At 38.3% G+C, this 18,388-nt stretch overlaps 1 protein-coding gene across 1 annotated transcript in view; it reads left to right on the top strand.

Annotated features, from left to right (window-relative positions):
• SV2C (synaptic vesicle glycoprotein 2C) overlaps positions 1 to 18,388 on the top strand; it is a 215,849-nt gene that overhangs the window by 172,900 nt on the left and 24,561 nt on the right. Inside the window, exons 5-11 of the mRNA XM_036886085.2 lie at positions 15 to 148; positions 636 to 725; positions 3,765 to 3,875; positions 4,312 to 4,400; positions 7,292 to 7,450; positions 15,809 to 15,942; positions 17,742 to 17,945. Coding sequence (XP_036741980.2) covers positions 15 to 148; positions 636 to 725; positions 3,765 to 3,875; positions 4,312 to 4,400; positions 7,292 to 7,450; positions 15,809 to 15,942; positions 17,742 to 17,945 — 921 coding nt within the window. The remainder of the gene's footprint in view (positions 1 to 14; positions 149 to 635; positions 726 to 3,764; positions 3,876 to 4,311; positions 4,401 to 7,291; positions 7,451 to 15,808; positions 15,943 to 17,741; positions 17,946 to 18,388) is intronic.

Raw genomic sequence — 18,388 nt, 5'->3', positions numbered from 1 at the left:
TCCTCCTTTTCCAGGCTGGAGCTTCAGCATGGGGTCTGCCTACCAGTTCCACAGCTGGCGTGTGTTCGTGATCGTCTGTGCTCTCCCCTGTGTCTCCTCGGTGGTGGCCCTCACATTCATGCCTGAAAGCCCACGGTTCTTGTTGGAGGTAAACTTGTTATTACAAATACTTAAGGAAGCCACTTACATAGGGAAAAGTTGTGTGTTAGTTCTAGGAAACTATGTTTGCCTCTTTGGGAGGTACATTTTTCCTTCATGCGATCAAACTATGGAAGATTTGGTTTCCTGGAGATATGCTTTAAACAGCCAGTGTGTGAAAAACTGCCTTATGGCCAGAGAGCACTAATGTTCCTCCTGAAGCAAGTAACTTCTCACTCAATGAAGAGACTATGGCTGACTGTTTTATCAATAAAATTTTAGCATCCAAAGGTGGTATTTCTAGTCATAGGCACACCCGTTCAACTGCTAATGTACTCCAGGATATCCAACTAGTCCCTGTGTTCCCATGCAACATGCAGAAACACATTTGCACAATCATACCTAATTTGACCTGGCAATGCAAGATGGTTATTTGAAAATCAGGGGGTATAAGTGTTTTACCTCCTAGTGCTTCAACGTCTACTTGAATTTCTTAGGTTGGAAAACATGATGAAGCTTGGATGATTCTGAAGTTAATTCATGACACAAACATGAGAGCACGGGGTCAGCCTGAGAAGGTCTTCTCGGTGAGTACAGCTCCTCAGTGAATCCTCTGCACCAAGGGCTGAGAAACCTTTTCTGAGAAAGGGCAGATTATAAATTGCCCTCTCTCTCTGCACCAGCTACACTTGTCTGTTAGTCCTCTGACTTCCATTTTGCCTTACCCTCTTGCACTGCCTCTCTATGTGTTGTTCCCTCTGCATGGAATAGTCTCCCATCCTCTAGTTACAAAGTTTATTCTCAAAGGGGAAAGCTAATCTAAATTAATGAAAATTGGTTGTGTGGAATTTTTGGAAGGAATGATGGTTTTTAAGTCTTTTGAAATATGCAGTCATACTTAGATGAAAAGTGTTTTGTCTAAGGTAGGTTTAGGGGAACATATGGTAAGACATAGCAGGTCTGTAAGTAAGATCTTCAGTGTCTCATAAATAACACCAATTACAGTTCTTAAAATACATGAAATAGTCCCTGAAACAGTCCCCTGACATTTTATTTATTCATTTTTATTTAGGAAATGAATTTTTTCCTAATGTAAAGAAGGTTTTAGTCTGTCCTCTATCCTCATTATCACGGATTCTTAAGTAGCAAAATTTTTCATGCAGTGTAATGGAGAAAAGAAGATCAGTAAAGGATGTCCTCCGTTTAGGGCCTGGAAGCCTTTGATTAGGCACTTCTTTTGAGTAGACACGCAATAAAGGAAGAATATTCTTAAATGAAAGGATCTTAAGACTGAAGGCATGTTGAGATATCATTTAGATATTCAATGTCGCCTAACCCTTTGTAGCCGATGAGCATTAAACCCTTTCTTTACCAAAGACCTTCTGAAAAGGTGCCTTTGTAGGGCCTCATTGCCTGCTTACCTGCCTTTGCTTCTAGAAGGTCGGAGTTACCGTGAATTGCCACTCATGGTCATAGGTGTGCAAATAAGGTGAGAACACTTTGAAAGAATAGGTAATTTCAAAGTCATTTATATGTAACTTTCAAAGTCATTATTTGATTCCACCAAAATAAATTTGTCCTTTTCCTTATTATACCTATGACAGTGAATTTCCATATGTTCTTCCAAGGTCTCCTTTTCCAGCTCTTCCTATTACCCCTATCTTAAATACTGTTTTTCAGAACTTTATTTTCAGCTAATTTCTCCTTTAACCTTACACACTTTCCTTAGCTGATCTCAGCTACTTCCTGCATCTCTGTGTCCTAGAGGACAAATCTGAGTTCCAGACATGCATCTTGAGGGGTTTTGTGGACATTATTCTATGTCCTTTCAAACCTGAATTTCTAAACTAGAACTTTTCACCTTAAGAGCCTCCAGATCTCTTCCTTGTCCTGGATTCTATCAGCAAGTACCACCAGCACCACAAAACCTGAACCCTGAAAACTACCGTACTTCTTTCTTTCCTCTAGCGCCATAATATCTAAGAAATCACCATGTCCTTGTATTCTCCATCCTAAATATCACTCATCATTGTCCCTCACTTTCCACCCCTGCCACTAATTTGGTTCAGCTCTTATTACTCCCTGCCCTCTGCCCTTGGACTGTTCTTCAGGAATCCCAAACTCTTTGTAGTTGGGCAATAGACTGTCTTCTTTCACATCACTGGACATTTGTACATGGTATTCCTCACACCTGAAACACCCTCTCCGTGGTTATACACATGGCAAGCAACATACTTCTGCATAAGCCCCAGCTCAAATTCAACAGTTCATGAAGTGTTCTCTCTCGCTCCTGGGTCAACTTGGGTGTTCGGTACAATGGATCTCTTCCATCTGATCTAGACCTCCATTAGAGGCTTTCACTATATATGGTATCCTTGGGAAGTATGATGTTTTATGTTTGCACCTGTGCAGCCTAGTACTAGGCCTGGCATCTCATGGGTGCCAATGAATGAACAAACATTGATGAGTGGAGAAGGGAAGCCTCCCAAACGTAGTATGTTGAGGGATAAGAATACCCTGTAATTTTTTTAAATGCCTACATGGATTATTTTGAGCTGACTCTATTTAGAATCCCATATTTAACGCAGAAGTTATTTTCATTAAATACAGACATCTTTGTTTACTTAGCCACTAAGAGGCTACTGCCTGCCTTGTGTAAGTGAAAGGTGCCAAGGGTCTCCAGATCACGTCTGTCATAAGCCAGCCTTGGTACCGGAACTCTCACAATAGAAGAGCTGCTCTGAATGTTGGCAGAATCTCCAGAAACATATGTTCAGAAGTCATCTCTGGCAGGGCTACTGTGTGTGGACATGTTGGTGTCCTCTCTCAGGTTTCTCAAAAGCAGTAAAATGTTTACTAACAGGGTAGGAAGGAACAGGTCCACAAAGAACCCACTCTCCCTTTTACTTCTCCTTTCAGCCTTCCTTCTCTGCGTTAAAAGCATTACTTCTCCTGTCTCTTGGTTCTTTTCCTTAGTAAAAGAAGATTAACTTAAGTCATAGTTGCAGCTTCTCACACTGAACCACCATCATGTATTCCCTTCTGTGCTGAAGAATCAGTGTTGATGCTTAGAATCAAAGCTCATTCACTTGACCTTTAGCCATGGTCACCTGTGGGTATTTGCTGCTCGGCCAGTATGGACGAGGCTGTAGGAGAAGGAGGAAAGGGTCATAGTGACCCTCTCAGATTAAAAGTTTGATGGGAAAGCTTTAAGAACTATGTTTAGGGGGCAAATTAATCAAATAAGCAGACTCCAAAGTAAAGTATGTACAATCACTTTAGTCCAGGCAAAATCATTCTTAATCCAGGAAATAATCTCCCTGGATGTTTTATCTGCTAATTTGTGCCTTCTTCGTACTGATTCAGAGAAGAGCATTTTGGTTTCATATTACTCCGTTCCTACTTACTCCTCTCCTGTTTCTCCATGGTGTTCCCTCCCATTCATTCTTTATTCAGCTCCTCAAGTGCCGGTGGGAGCTGTGTACTTGTGCCAATGGTCTCATATATGAATGGGGTGATTATCAAATACCTGTTTGCTTTTCGTTGGGGTTAGTTTTCACTCCTATAAAAACAAATTATAAGCCCTCAGAGAACTCAGCACTTTGTACTTCTGTTGCTCTTTACAGGTAAACAGAATCAAAACCCCAAAACAAATAGATGAGCTGATAGAAATTGAGAGTGACACAGGAACATGGTACAAAAGGTGTTTTGTTCGCATTCGCACAGAACTCTACGGGGTAAGTAACAAGCCTGCCTGCCCTGACTTGCCAGCTAACTTGTTGCATCTGAGGTTAGTCAGAAGCAGGGTTAATTGTACTAGTCCCAGGAATGCGGCTCTTCTCCCTTCTGCCCAGGATACCTGACCAAGTAACAGGATCCCTTTGGAATCAGTGGGCTAGCCAAGACATTCCACCTTTGGGAAGAGAAGGTGTTAGGCAAGGAGTCCTGGCAGTGGCAGGGTACACTGAAGGCTAGGGTTACTTTGTCCATTGGCCTCCAGGAAGCTTAAAAATAAAAATTCCAGTATTTGTTTTCCTATAGCCTTTAACTTTTATTTTTCAAGTTCAGGTGAATCTGGCCCAAAGAAAACAATGTTTTTATAATTGATTGGGGTGCTGGGAGTAGGGTTGACTAGATAATACATAAGACAACTAACCCTCTAATATTTTACAGATTTGGCTGACTTTTATGAGATGTTTCAACTACCCTGTCAGGGAAAACACAATAAAGCTTACAATTGTTTGGTTCACCCTGTCCTTTGGGTAAGTGATAAGTAAATTCTTGGTGAGTGAAATCTTTACATTTCCACACTGTAACTCCCAGCCATACTACTTTCTTTTCTTGTCCTGTTTGATGCTGTTAACATGATAGGGAAGATTTTTTTCAGTTTGGTTATGCTGACAATTATGGTTTTTATAAACTACTTATATTATTTTGTCATAAAGCTGGGATGACAAAGCCAATAGACTCTCCTCATTTCCTTGGCCCCAGCCCCAGCAGCCTCTTTGCTGTACCTTAAACATGCCAGAGCTGGTCCCATCTCAGCCCTTCTGCGCTGCCCCCAGGTATATTGCCCAGCTCATTTCCTCACCTTCTTTGAGTCTTTCTTCAGATGTCACCCTCTCAAGGACACCTTCCTTCCATAAGCACCATTTTTTTTTCATTGCAGCTCCTCAGGACTCCCTATCCCCTCTCAGCTTCATTGTACTTAAAGCACCTTCTATCTTCTAATAGACAAAAAGTGTCTTTATTCTATAAGGGATAAAGCTTTGTCTTTGCTCTGGAAGCCCTGTGAGAACTGGAATTTTAAACTGTTTTGTTTACTGATAAATGTCCCTGACACATAGTAAGTGCTCAATAAAGAGTTGTGGTCGAATGGATAAAACCACCAAATATGTGTTTTAAGAGGAAGTAAACAGACGTTTTCATAATTTTATTTGCTAATAGTTGACATATTAACTTTATAATATTTTTGCCTAATTAGCCACTGTAAAAAGGCAGTTAGGTAACATCTCGCTTTCAAGTCAGGTCAATGGGCTTTTAGTGCCTGCGAGAGCCTGACACTGATGCTGCAAATTCCATCTTTTAACAGGCTTAAATTAAGCCAGGTCAGTGGTCAAAAGTGACTGATCTTTCCCTTTGCTGTGGGGTATAATAAAGGGGAAGACAAGGAAAGGAGGGACCAGGCCTAATATCTCTTTCTGCTGTGTTACTTGGGGACACTACTAAGTTTTAGCTCCTTATCTCTAAGCTAAGAGGGTTGATTTAGCATATGCAAAGTAACCCCCACTGAAGTTCTGGGAAACCCATTAATTGATGAAGGACGAGAAGGATGAACATTATCATGTATTAATGCCTTCTATGTGCTGAACACTGGGGTAAGTGCAGAGATAAGCAAGATGAAATTTCTGCTCTTAAGATGTGAAGAGTTATTTGGTTTTTTCATTTTGTTTACTTATATTTTAAGCTATAAGATTTCCTTATAATATCCCTGAAACCACAGTTCCTAGCATTTAGTGGGTTTTCAGTAAATGTTGAATAAATGAAAAACTAGCTGAAACTCCTCCAAGTCACGAGTGACAGATGTTCCAGGGTAGCGTGGTTCCCTCATTGCTGACATGTTAAAGATTTTTGTCCTGTGTGTGTGAGTATGTGACTGATGTTGCATCCCTGAGTCATTTCTTGTTCAGTGGCTGCCACTCATACCCCGGCAGTAATTAATTCATGCTCTAAAGAGAAGGGGTTAGAATCAAAGGAATCTTGAGGCAGAAATGTTTCAGGAATCCTGCTGACAGTAATGGAATAACAGAGACTTGGAGAACTGACCAGAAATCACACAGCTGGCAAGGCCAGGATACAAACCTAGCATGTGTACCTGTGAAAGCTATGCTCATAACCACTTCTTTCCCTGTGTAATAAAGTGTAACTGGAGATAAACTAGAGCAGTGGTTCTCAAACTTGCATTTCAAAAAACCCCGAGTACCCCACCCCCAGAGTTTCTGATTGAGCAGGTCTGGATGGGGTCCAAAGGTTTGCATTTCTATCAAGTTCCCAGGCAGTGCTGGTGCTACTGGTCCAGGGACCCTACTTTGGGAACCACCAATTTAGAGCAGCACTGTCCAATAGAGAGACAGCATGAGCCACATAGGTCATTTTAAGTTTTCTAGCAGGCACAGTAAAAAAGTAAAAGGAAATAGATGAAATTAATTTTAATTATAATTTTATTTAACTCGTTATGTCCAAAATATTTTAATTCTATTAGATAATCAGTATAAAAATTATTAATGACTCAATTTTACATTCTTTTTTCCTAAGTCTTCAAATTTGCTGTTTTATACTTCAAGCGTCTCATTTGGACCAGTGGCATTTGAACTGCTCAGTTGCCACATGTGGTTAGTGGCTGCCATACTGAAGAGCATGGCAGCTAAGCTGTAACCTGTTAGAAAGATACATTAGAGTCTGAAAGGCAGGCAGTGGAAATCACCTGGACTTTCAGATGATTTCCCAGCCTCGGACCACTTTGAGAAATGGGCCTCTGCCCCCAGGCTAGCAGTGTCACAGTAGCATAGGAACCAAGAAATACTCTCCATTAATAAAGGGCCCATTGTCTAAGTCTCAGGTACTCCTTCTCTAGTATCAGAATGATGATAGTATCCACCTTCCTGGGTGGTCACCCAGTTAAATGGGATGCAGAGTGATTGCTCAAAAGACTCTGGTTTTCATCCTCATCACTGTCATCAGTATTCCTGAACCATCTCTGCCTCAGGAGTCCATAGATTCCATTTTTAAAGGGTCCTCAGTTTTGGACCCCAGGAGTTTATGCCACCAGACTGGGTAATGGGGTTCCTCAGTGCAGCAGGGGGATGAGAAAACATCAGGGCTGGGGTCCTTATGCACGTCTCTTCCCCCAGGAATGGTTCGGGAATTACAAACCTGGGGCTCTCCAGGCGATCTCTAGCTTGATTTTTACAGACTTTATCAGGGGGCATAGGGTTATGCAGAGTACTGTTTGATGATTCATAATGCTGCAGGGAGCCAGTCAGACTCACAAGTGCTTCTGCGGGAGCCACTACCTCTTTGAAAGTGTCCAGCAGGTGCTCATTGCCACTGGCGTGCTGACACCTTACAAAGCCATATTTCTTTGTCTTCGCAGGTACTATGGATTATCTGTTTGGTTCCCTGATGTCATTAAACATCTGCAGCTGGACTCGCTGGTAATAAAACAAGTGGCAAGAGAGAAGTATACAAATTTCACTGTTAACTATACAGTGGAAAACCGGGTGCAAATCGCAATGGAATTCGACAATGGCAGGTCCAGAAACTTTGAAATAACTTAATTTTCTACCTCTTCTCAAAAACATATTTCTTATTAGCCTTCACTACACTGAAGCATGCACAGCTTTTTTTTTTAGTTTGCACACTTAGTCATTTTCAGACTGAATTTGAACACTTCCAAATGGGTTTTATAGAAAAGGTACATGTATATCAGGAATTCATTTAAAACTACTTCTGAAATTGAGCTGCTTCACATTTAATTAAGTAGTACAATTGACTGGTATGAAGAGAAAATTTAGAGAGACCCTAGAAAGCAATGAAAATAAGTTGCAGAAGAGTGAAGAGTATGAGAACATAAGAGGGGTGTTTGCATTATTTAATTCAGAGAAGAAACCTGAAAAATAATTTTATTCCTGTCTTCTATTCCTGAGAAAGGGAACCACCTTCAGAATTCCTTCCTTCTCTACTATACTGACAAAAATTGGGGTTAAATTTTATTAGAAAGAGTTTCCATTAGAGAACAGGAATGATTCCCCACAGCTAAGGGATTTGAAAATGTGGAATAGATAAGCAAAGGGCATTTTTGAGTATGAGGTCTGGAATGCCTTTTGATGAGGTGAGAAAACTGGCTTAGGAAGGTGGTTCTGGTTCATTCTTTCAGAATGGGAAAGAGGTAGAATGGATAGTCATTTCTATCCACTATTTGTCATCTGAGCAAATAATTGCTAGTATGAGTTCCTGATGGTTTACATCATTCTTAAGAAATTGTCCCAATTTCAAAAGCAATAAAAGTAAAAATCTATAATAATTGAACAAAGTTTCCCAGGGCAAAAACCAGTTTGGAAAGATGAAGAATTCTGTGGGATGCTTATTGTTTGAGTAATGAAAAGGAGAGTTCAGAAGATAATTGTTTGAACTGGCAATTCAGTAAAGGGCCTAATCTGTATCCAAGCCACATAGGATCACTTTCATTCTCCCACATAAAATATTGACTGGATTCTGCACTTGTTTTTTGTGCAGAAATCTTAGAGTCAAGTGCTCTGTAATTTGAGGGTGAAAATTTACCTCATTTATTTTAAAAAGTGTTCTTACTCCTTTAGAATTTTATAATATATGTGCCTTTGACAATCATATTTTTAATTATATTTGTTAAAGCTGTAAGCTGGATGTTCAGTCATCACTAAGAAGATTTTTAGCAATATAATGATTAATAATTTTAATAATATTAAAATCCTTATAAAGCATATACATTTATTTTAGAAAATGATACAATTTCTTTTTGTCTCTCAGGGAAACTTGAAATACTAGCTAATTCCTTTTTTTTCTTTGCCATTAAAGCCAGCTCTTTTTAAAAATTATAGTTGATATACAATATTGGTTTCAGGTTTACAACATAGTGATTCAACAGTTACCTACATTATTAAATGCTCACCCCAATAAGTTTAGTTGCCATCTACCAACATAAAAAGATATTGCAATATTATCAACTATATTCCTTATGCTGTATTTTCATCCCTGTGACTAATTTATACTACAATTGGGATTTTGTGCCCTTCACCTATTTCACCAAACCCCACCCACCTCCCCCATGGCAACCATCAGTCTCTTCTCTGTATGATTCTGTTTCTGCTTTGTTCTGTTTCTGCTCTATCTCTGTTTTGTTTTGTTTTTTTAGATTCCACATATAAGTGAAATCACATGGTATTTGTCTTTCTCTGTCTGGCTTATTTAATTTAGCATAATACCCTCCAGGTCCATCCTTGTTGTGCAAATGGCAATATTTCATTCCTTTTTATAGCTGAATAATATTCCTTTGTATATATGTACCACATCTTCTTTATCTATTTATTCTATTCATCTGTTGATAGACACTTAGGTTGCTTCCATATCTTGGCTATTGTAAATAATGCAGCAATAAACATAGGAGTGCATATATCTTTTTGAATCATAATTTCATTTTCTTTGGGTAAATTCCCCAAAGTGGGATTGCTGGGTTATAGGGTATTTCTATTTTTAGTTTGTTGCTTTCCACAGAGGCTGGACCAATTTGCATTCCAACCAACAATGTAGGAGGGCTCCCTTTTCTCCACATCCTTGCCAACAATTGTTATTTCTTGTCTGTAGGATAGTGACCATTCTAACTGGCATGAGGTGATATCTCATTGTGGTTTTGATTTGTATTTCCCTGATGATTAGCAATGTGGAGCATCTTTTCATGTGCTTGTTGGCCATCTGTATTTCTTCTTTGGGAAGAATGATCCAGTCTTCATTGGATCATTTATATTTTGGTGTTCATTCATATGAGTTCTTATATATTCTCCCTTCAGATATATAATATATTCTCCCAATATATTTGTTGATGGTTTCCTTTGCTGTGCAGTAGTCCCACTTATTTTTGCTTGTGTTTCCCTTGCTCAGAGAGATGTAGCCAGAAAAAAATTACTAATGCTGATGTTCAAGAAATTTCTGCTGATGTTTCCTTCTAAGAGTGTTGTGCTTTTGTGTCTTATATTTAGGTCTTTAATCCATCAAGTTTATTCTTTGTATGGTATAAGATACTGCTTTAGTTTCATTCTTTTGCATGTAGCTGGCCAGTTTTCCCAACACCATTTATTGAAGGGACTCTCTTTTCCTCTTCTTGCCTCCTTTGGCCATATATGCATAGGTTTATTTCTGGGCTCACTATTCTGTTCCACTGGTCTATGTGTCTGTTCTTGTGCTAGTACCATACTGTTTTGATCACTGTAGCTTTGTAGTATAGCTTAAAATCAGGGAGTAAGTTACCCCCAGCTTTGTTCTTCTTTTTCAAGATTGCTTTGGCTATTTAGGGTTGTTTGTATTTCCATACAAATTGTAGGATTATTTGCTCTAGTTCTGGGAAAATTTCATTGGTATTTTGATAAGGATTGCACTGAATCGGTATATTGCTCTGAGTAGTTTGGCCATTTTGACAATATTAATTCCTATCTGTGAGCATGAAATATCTTCACATTTATTTGTGCTTCTTCAATTTCTTTCATCAATGTTTTATAGTTTTCAGAGTACACGTCTTTCACCTCATTGGTTAGGTTTATTCTAGGTATTTTATTCTTTCTTGATGCAGTTGTAAATGGAATTGTGTTCTTGATTTCTATTTCTGATAGTTTGTTATTAGTGTGTAGAAATGCAACAGATTTCTGCATATTGATTTTGTATCCTACAACTTCATTGAATTCATATATCAGTTCTAATAATTTTTGAGTGGAGTCTTTTTCATGTCATCTGCAAATAGTAACAGTTTTACTTCTTCCATACAAATTTACATGCTTTTTATTTCTTTTTGTTGTCTGATTGCTGTGGCTAGGATTTCTAGGACTATGTTGAATAAGGTGCTGAGAGTGGGCAACCTTGTTTTGTTCCTGATCTGAGAGGGAAAACTTTCAGCTTTTCACCATTGAGTATGATGTTAGCTGTGGGTTTGTCATATATGGTCTTTATTATGTTGAGGTATGTTCCCTCTGTATCTACTGTGTTAAGTTTTTATCATGAATAGATGTTGAATTTTGTCATATGCATTTTCAGCATCATCTATTGAGATGGCCATATAGTTTTCATCATTCCTTTTGTAAATGTGTCATATCACATTGACTGATTTCCTCTTAGAACCACTTTTGCTGCATCCTGCATATTTTGAACCACTGAGTTTCTGTTTTCATTTACCTCCATGTATTGTTTGATTTCCTCTTTGATATGTTCATAGATCCAATGATTATTTAGAAACATGTTATTTAGTGTCCATGTGTTTGGGGGGTTTTTTTCAGCTTTTTCTTGTAATTAATTTCTAGTTTTATACTGTTGTGGTCCAAAAAGATTATTTGTATGATTTCAATCTTTAAAATTTATTGAGAGACTTATTTATAACCTAATATATTAGGTTACAAATATATTGTGGGGAATGTTCCATGTGCACTTGGAAGAATGTATAGTCTGGTGATTTGGAATGGAATGTTCTGTATATCTCAAGTCCATCTGGTCTAATGTGTCATTCAACACCACTGGTTCCTCACTGATTTTCTGTTTGGATGATCTATCCATTCCATTGATATAAGTGGGGTGTTAAAGTCCCCTATGATTATTGTGTTACTTTCAATTTATCCCATTAGAGCTGTTAGTATTTGCTTCATACATTAGGTGTTCTGCTGTTCGGTGCACAGATATTTACAACTGTTATATTCCCTCATTGGACTGATCCCTTTATCATTATGTAATACCCTCCTTTGTCTCTTATTACTAGATTTTTATGCCTATTTTGTCTGATATAAGTATTTCTACTTCTGCTTTTTTCTCACTTCTATTTACATCTCTTTCCATCCCTTCATTTTCAGTATCTTTAGGTCCAAAATGAGTCTTTCGTAGGTAACATATAGATGAGTCTTGTTTTTTTCCCATTTAGCCACCTTATGTCTTTTTATTGGAGCATTTAGTTTTTACATTTAAAGTAATTATTGATAAGTATGTACTTATTGCCATTTTGTTCATTGTTTTCTGGTTGTTTTTGTAGTTCTCCTGTGTTCCTTTATTCCTCTCTTGCTCTCTTCCCCTGTGATTAGATGATTTTCTTTAGTGTTATGCTTAGATTCCTTTCTTTTTATTTTTTGTCTATCTATTATAGACTCCTAGTTTGTGTTTACCATAAGGTTCACATATATATATATTTCTGTGTGTGTGTGTGTGTATATATATATATATATATATATATATAAGTTTATATTAGGTTTATGATCACTTAAAACACATTTTAAAAGTATTACTTTTTCATTATTATTCCATCTCCATGTTTTATGTATATGATGTAATAATTTACATCTTTTTATTTTGTGTGTCCCTTGACTAATTTTGTGTATAATTGATTTTGCTACTGTTTTTTTAACTTCATGATTACTTTCTAAGTGATTGGTCTACTATCTTCACTGTAGGCTTTTTTTCACTGATGAAAAACATTTAAATTTAAAAACATTTCCATCTAAATAAGTCCCTTTAACATACTGTGATTTAATGTTGATCAATTCTTTTAACCTTCATTTATCTGGAAAACTTAATCTATCCCTCAATGCTGAATGATAATCTTGCTGGGTAAAGTATTCTTGGTTCTATATTTTTCCCTTTCAGTACTTTGAATATTTCATGCCACTCCCTTCTGGCCTATAAATTTTCTGCTGAAAAATCTGCTCATAGCCTTATGGGGTTTACCCTATAGGTAACTATCTGCCTTTCTGTTGCTGCTTTTAAGATTCTTTCTCTGATAATCTTTGCCATTTTAATTCCTGTGTGTCTTGCTGCAGACCTCCATGGGTTCATCTTGTTAGGGGCTCTCTGTGATTCTAAGATGTCTGTTTCCTTCCCCAGATCAGGGAACTTTTCAGCTATTATTTATTCTAAGCTTTCTATCCCTTTCCCTCTCTCTTCTCCTGGGATCCCTATTATACAAATATTGTTTTATTTGGAATTGGTGCAGATATCTCTTAGCATCATCTCATTTTTAGAAATTCTTTTTCTTTCTGTTCCTCAGCTTCTTTACTTTCCACTTCTCTATCTTCCAGCTCACTGATGTGTTCCTCTGCATCCTCTAGTTTACTATTAATTCTCTTTATTGTGTTTCTCATTTTTGTTAATATATTTTTCAGCTCTGACTGGTTCTTTTTTATATTTTCTTTCTCTTTTTTGAAACCATCCCTAAGATTGTCTATTCTTTCCCCAGTTTAGTGATCATCTTTATGACTATGATTTTGAATTATTTATCAGGAAGATTGCTTATCTCTATTTCTTTAGCACTTTTTCTGGTATTTTGTCTTGTTCTTTTGTTTGGAACATATTCCTCTACCTCCTCCTTTTGTCTGGTTCTCTGTGTTTCTTCTTTGTATTAGATAGATCAGCTATGTCTCTTGGTCTTGAAAGTAACAGCTTTATGTAGTAGGCATCATGTGGTGTCCAAAAGCACAAAACCCCCTACCCACCACACCCAGGTGCTCCAGGAGTATTCTCTGTTGTTGGGGGACTGTGGTCAGGGCCCACCCTTTACCTACCTGCCAGCAATGGTGGATCCCCACTGCTATGCCTCAGTATGTGAAGCTTGGCCTTTCTGTTGCAATGTGCTGTGGCTGCCAGTAATGAATGACTACCACTGGACTGGGGCATTTGGATGGGGCAAATATGCAGGGGAATGCCAGGGCTGAGCAAGTGGGGTAGATGGAGAGTTTCAGAACTGGTTCCTGCAGTTGTTTGGCAAGTTAGGCTGAGGGAGGGCTGGAAAAGTGGTACCCACCAGCTCTTTCTCCCCTGGAGAGAGTTCCCTCAGACTCCGACCCCTCTGGCACACTTTCCAAGACTACCAAATCTCGTTTTATACTGCTGCCTCTGAGTTGGACCTCAGAGGGATTGACAGCATGCTGGTCCTCCACAAATGGAGACGTGGCTCCTTACCACACTCTTGTCCCTTCTGTCCAATCCTATTAACCTTCAAAGCCCGATGCTATGGGGACTCATCTTCCTGGAGCAGATCCCCAGGGCCAGGTGTGCCAGGATCCTAAGCAATTTTCTCCTCCACATTCCATTCCTCTCTCCATCCTGCTTGTGGGTTGGCTTGGGGAAATGGCTTGAATCCCAATTGATCACAGCTCTGCCCCTTTACCCTTCTCAGTGTGGTCTTCTCTTTTTTGCCAGGTGTAGAAGTTCTATCTTGCAGTCTTCAGGTCATTTCAGAGTTAGTTGTATAAGATATAGTTGCTTCCTTAGTGTGTACATGGGAGGAAGTTATCAAAGGATCTCCTATCCCATCAACTTCCTCTATTGCTAACTCATTTTTTAAAAATAGTTTTCCTATTCAACATTTTTAAATGGCAACTCTTTATGGACTGATACAGAATAACCTCCAAAGTAGACTATCAGGAGACAAAGTAAGATATAAGAATAGTGTATCTCATTTTCTGGCACCCTATATATAGAATGCTCCTGGAAGACACTTGAGAAACTGACAACAGTGATTATCTCAGGGCAAGAGAACTGGGGATGGCTTGAGGATAGTGGGAAAATACTTACTTTATCCTTTTTCAATGTTTTGAATTTGTACCATGTGTACTCTGTGTATATGTTATCCACTAAAAAAAGAAATTATTTCTTCTTTCTAAATTCAATTTCATTTCAGAAAATTGATAGTCTTTTATGTTCCATTATTTACTCTTTTAGTGGGTGAATTCAAGACTTAGATGGTTTTACTTTAGACCCCTGGAGTAAAAATTAAAATCAAATTTTCTTTAAAATGGTCAGTTAGGCCTTAGTACACTTTGAACAGATGCAATCAGGCATTAAGGTAAGAACAGTTTTGAAAGTACTTAGTAGTGAATAGCTTTTAAGTCAGCCAGCTTACTTGCCTAGCAGGATCAGCCCCTTCCCCCTAATAAGCATGGCATTTGGCATAATAACTCTTGAATAAGCATTTTTCTCTCAGTGACTGACTAAGTATACATTCCTAGTCTCTTAATAAATTACCAGGATGCATTGCTGAATACTTATCTATGTCTCTTGGGAGTCCTTATCAACATGGACAGATCTGAATCATAGACTCTTCTAAGATGTAAGGATCATTATGACTGTTATCATCTTCATCACCTAGAATTCCCCCTTGCAACACCAAAAATGCATCTGAGCAGATTTCATCATTCTACATGTTTCCAAAAATAAGAAACAAGTCCCTCTTGTCATTCTGCTTGCTGCAAAATACCTGTTGGCTGTGAGAAGAAAAATATTCTTGGAAATGAATGTGACCTATGAATTTCTAGACCCCTGAGTCATTCATTCCTCTTATAAATAAAGCAAAATTCTCATGTCCTGTCTTCAGAATAATTAGAAGTCCTACACTAGAATGAAGAATACTTGGGTTTTCAGTTTAAACAGAAGGTAGAGAGTTTGGAAAGCGATAAAGAAAAAAAGTGAGCATGGAAACACATCCTCAATTTCAAGCTATTAACCCCAGAGAACTTTCAAATAAAGTCATATGTGAGGAAGAAGAGAGGATTGAAAAATAATCAATAGCCACAGCTAGTCTCCAAACTCTCTACCTTTAACTACATACCCCACAACACTCTTTACCAACATTGGGGAAGTTAAATGAAGTTATCTTGAATGCCATCTCTTCTTCTGATGGAAAAAAACATTTGTGAGCAATGAGATAGCCACAGTATAGGCTGCATGAGGAAAAATGATTTTCCTTTCTAAGCTAAGAATTTAGAAAATCCCAAAGCCAATGTCTTTTATAATTAAGAGTCCATAGTGGGGCATCACATCTCTAAACCTATTTGACTTAACTTTGAACCCTAATGGGCACAGTCATTGATACTAATTTTTGTCTGTGTGTTGGCAGATTCCAAGGGGTCAAGTTCAAATCTGTAACTTTCAAAGATACAGTTTTTAAGTCCTGCACCTTTGAAGATGTGATTTCACTCAACACCTACTTCAAGAACTGCACATTTATTGATACTGTTTTTGACAACACAGGTAAGTGTACTACTTAGCTTTGTCTTAGACCTCTTCAGAAGGCCTAGTTCTTCATAGAAAGGTGATACCCAAATGATAATATGGGCAGAGACTTATGGGGGATTAAAGTGTAAAGAATGGATTTCCTCAGTCAGGTTGCATCAAAGTTAAGCTTGTATTGTTTTTGTCATATTTAATGCAATGGGATTTGCTCAAGTTCAAAGTTGAAAAAAAATCCTTTGGTGAACAATTTTTAAAGCAAAGAATTAACCTGTAGTTAATTTGTTTTGATAATCCTGGTTTCAAAATCTGGGGTTTGCGTATGTAAGCATGCCTAAATTACAGTTAATGGAAATAGACAACATATGGCCATGCTCACTGGATACAGCTTTTAGTCCAGTCCAGTTCATGGAATCTGGGAAACCCCAGGAAGAAAAGGAAGGGAAACTAACATAGATTGAGCACCTGCTGTATACTGGTTCTTACTCTCAGTCCTTAGACCTTCAGTATCCCATTTAGTCTTCACTAAGTTGAGGCTTAGAAAAAATTAAGTAATTTGGCCACAATTGTAGAACTAGTGACAGCTAACGTTTGAATTCATATTTATCTGATTGCAAAGCCCATGCTTTCCCAACCCTGTGCAGTGGTTTATGTGTCCTGTGAGACCAGCATAATAGCCTGATGCTGGCAGAGTTGCCAGTCCTGCCTTCTTGGTGCTCAGATGGGAGCCAGCTCTGCCCAGCTCCAAATGAGAATGGAGTCCCACATCTTTGGTTTTTTTCTAAAAAGTGCTATCACTGTCTTCTAACCCATCCAACCTCAAAAGATCAGCTTTTTAAGCCAGTCTTTGTCTTTATCTGCAAGGACAGTAAGTTTTGATTCTCACCACCAGTTAGCAGAACCCACCATCATCTGTAGTCCCTTCTTGGATAGATCCAAGTTCAAGAAAAAAATCAGCAGTGTGTGCCAGTGTCCTTCCAGTGAGGCTGCCTTCTTCCTGGGTGGGTCCTTCCACTTCAACCTTGACTTACAATTTCAGCCTCAAGGACTCAAAGCAAGTCCTGTTCTTTCTCTGTGTCTCAGAGTCCCATAAAAAGGTAATAACAGGCTGATTCATATACATTTTTAAACAAATTGTTTTTGTATTTCTAATATGGAAGCTATTAGTACTATAATGACAGTCCTATGTAACATCATAATTAAGACAAAATGACATCTTGAAGGAGAAAACAAGTAATATGTAGTTGACCCTTGAACAACACCAGTCTGAACTGTGCTGGTCTACTTATACATGGATTTTCTTCAATACATATGTTGGAAAAAGGTTTTGGATATTTACAATGATTTGAAAAAATATTTTTGTCTCTCTAGCTTACTTTATTGTAAGAATACAATATATAATACATGTAACATACAAAGTATGTGTTAATCAACTGTTCATGTTATCAATAAGGCTTCTGGTCAGCAGTAAGCTAATAGTTTTGGCGTAGTTAAAATTTGTATACAGATTTTCAGCTATGTGAGGGGTCAGTACCCCCAGCCCCCACTGTGTTCAAGGGTCAACTATAATTAGCAATGGCCAACCATAAAAAATCCATAGATAACTAGACTCTTTAATTTATTCCTTTATTCAATAAAGATATTCCTTCATTTACCTACTTTGTAATGTGAGGTCCTAGACTAGACCCTGTGCTTTGGCCAGGCCCTGAAACCCTCAAGTAGTTTATAACCTTGATTCTTTTCTGAATTCTTGATAGGGTTTCTTATCCTAATGTACAACTGTAAAAATCTTGATGAGCTATCTTTCTTTGTGTCCACAGATTTTGAGACATATAAATTCATTGACAGCAAATTTCAAAACTGCTCATTCTTTCACAATAAGACGGGATGCCAGATTACCTTTGAGGAAGACTATGGTGCCTACTGGATTTATTTTGTCAACTTCCTAGGGACCTTGGCAGTGTTGCCAGGGAACATTGTGTCTGCTCTCCTGATGGACAGAATCGGGCGCCTAACGATGCTAGGTATGGTTTCGGGTAAAAGAGCCGCCCCTGCAGTCAAGCGGGAGCCTGTTTGCCACTGTACCCCCTGCCCGCTTAGGGATTTGTATCCCACAGAGGTGAGGGGAAAATCCCTTAAGACCTTTCATTAGGACTAAATTTTAGTGAAAAGTATTTCTAATTACTTTTCATTTGAGCAGCTTCCATGAGTTCATAGACTGAAAAACTAATTTTGTGTGACTAAAGTGTATCTTTCCGCGTGAGGAGCTGAGTAACTAAGAGGATGTACATTTCATGTGGGCTGTGCTCAAAAGGCAGTTAGGGAAGGAGACCTTTAAGCAGGTGAACATACCTGTAGCTGAGCTTTATGAATGCCAAGCTGCAGCTTCCCATTGGGATTCAGTTCTGCTGCAAGCTCAAAGACCCAACGCTTCGTGCTCTACTGAGATGATGGGAACATTCCAGCC

This window comes from Manis pentadactyla, chromosome 2 (assembly GCF_030020395.1).
Source record: "Manis pentadactyla isolate mManPen7 chromosome 2, mManPen7.hap1, whole genome shotgun sequence".
Classification (NCBI taxonomy): domain Eukaryota; kingdom Metazoa; phylum Chordata; class Mammalia; order Pholidota; family Manidae; genus Manis; species Manis pentadactyla.
This window is presented reverse-complemented; position numbering and strand designations above follow the sequence as displayed.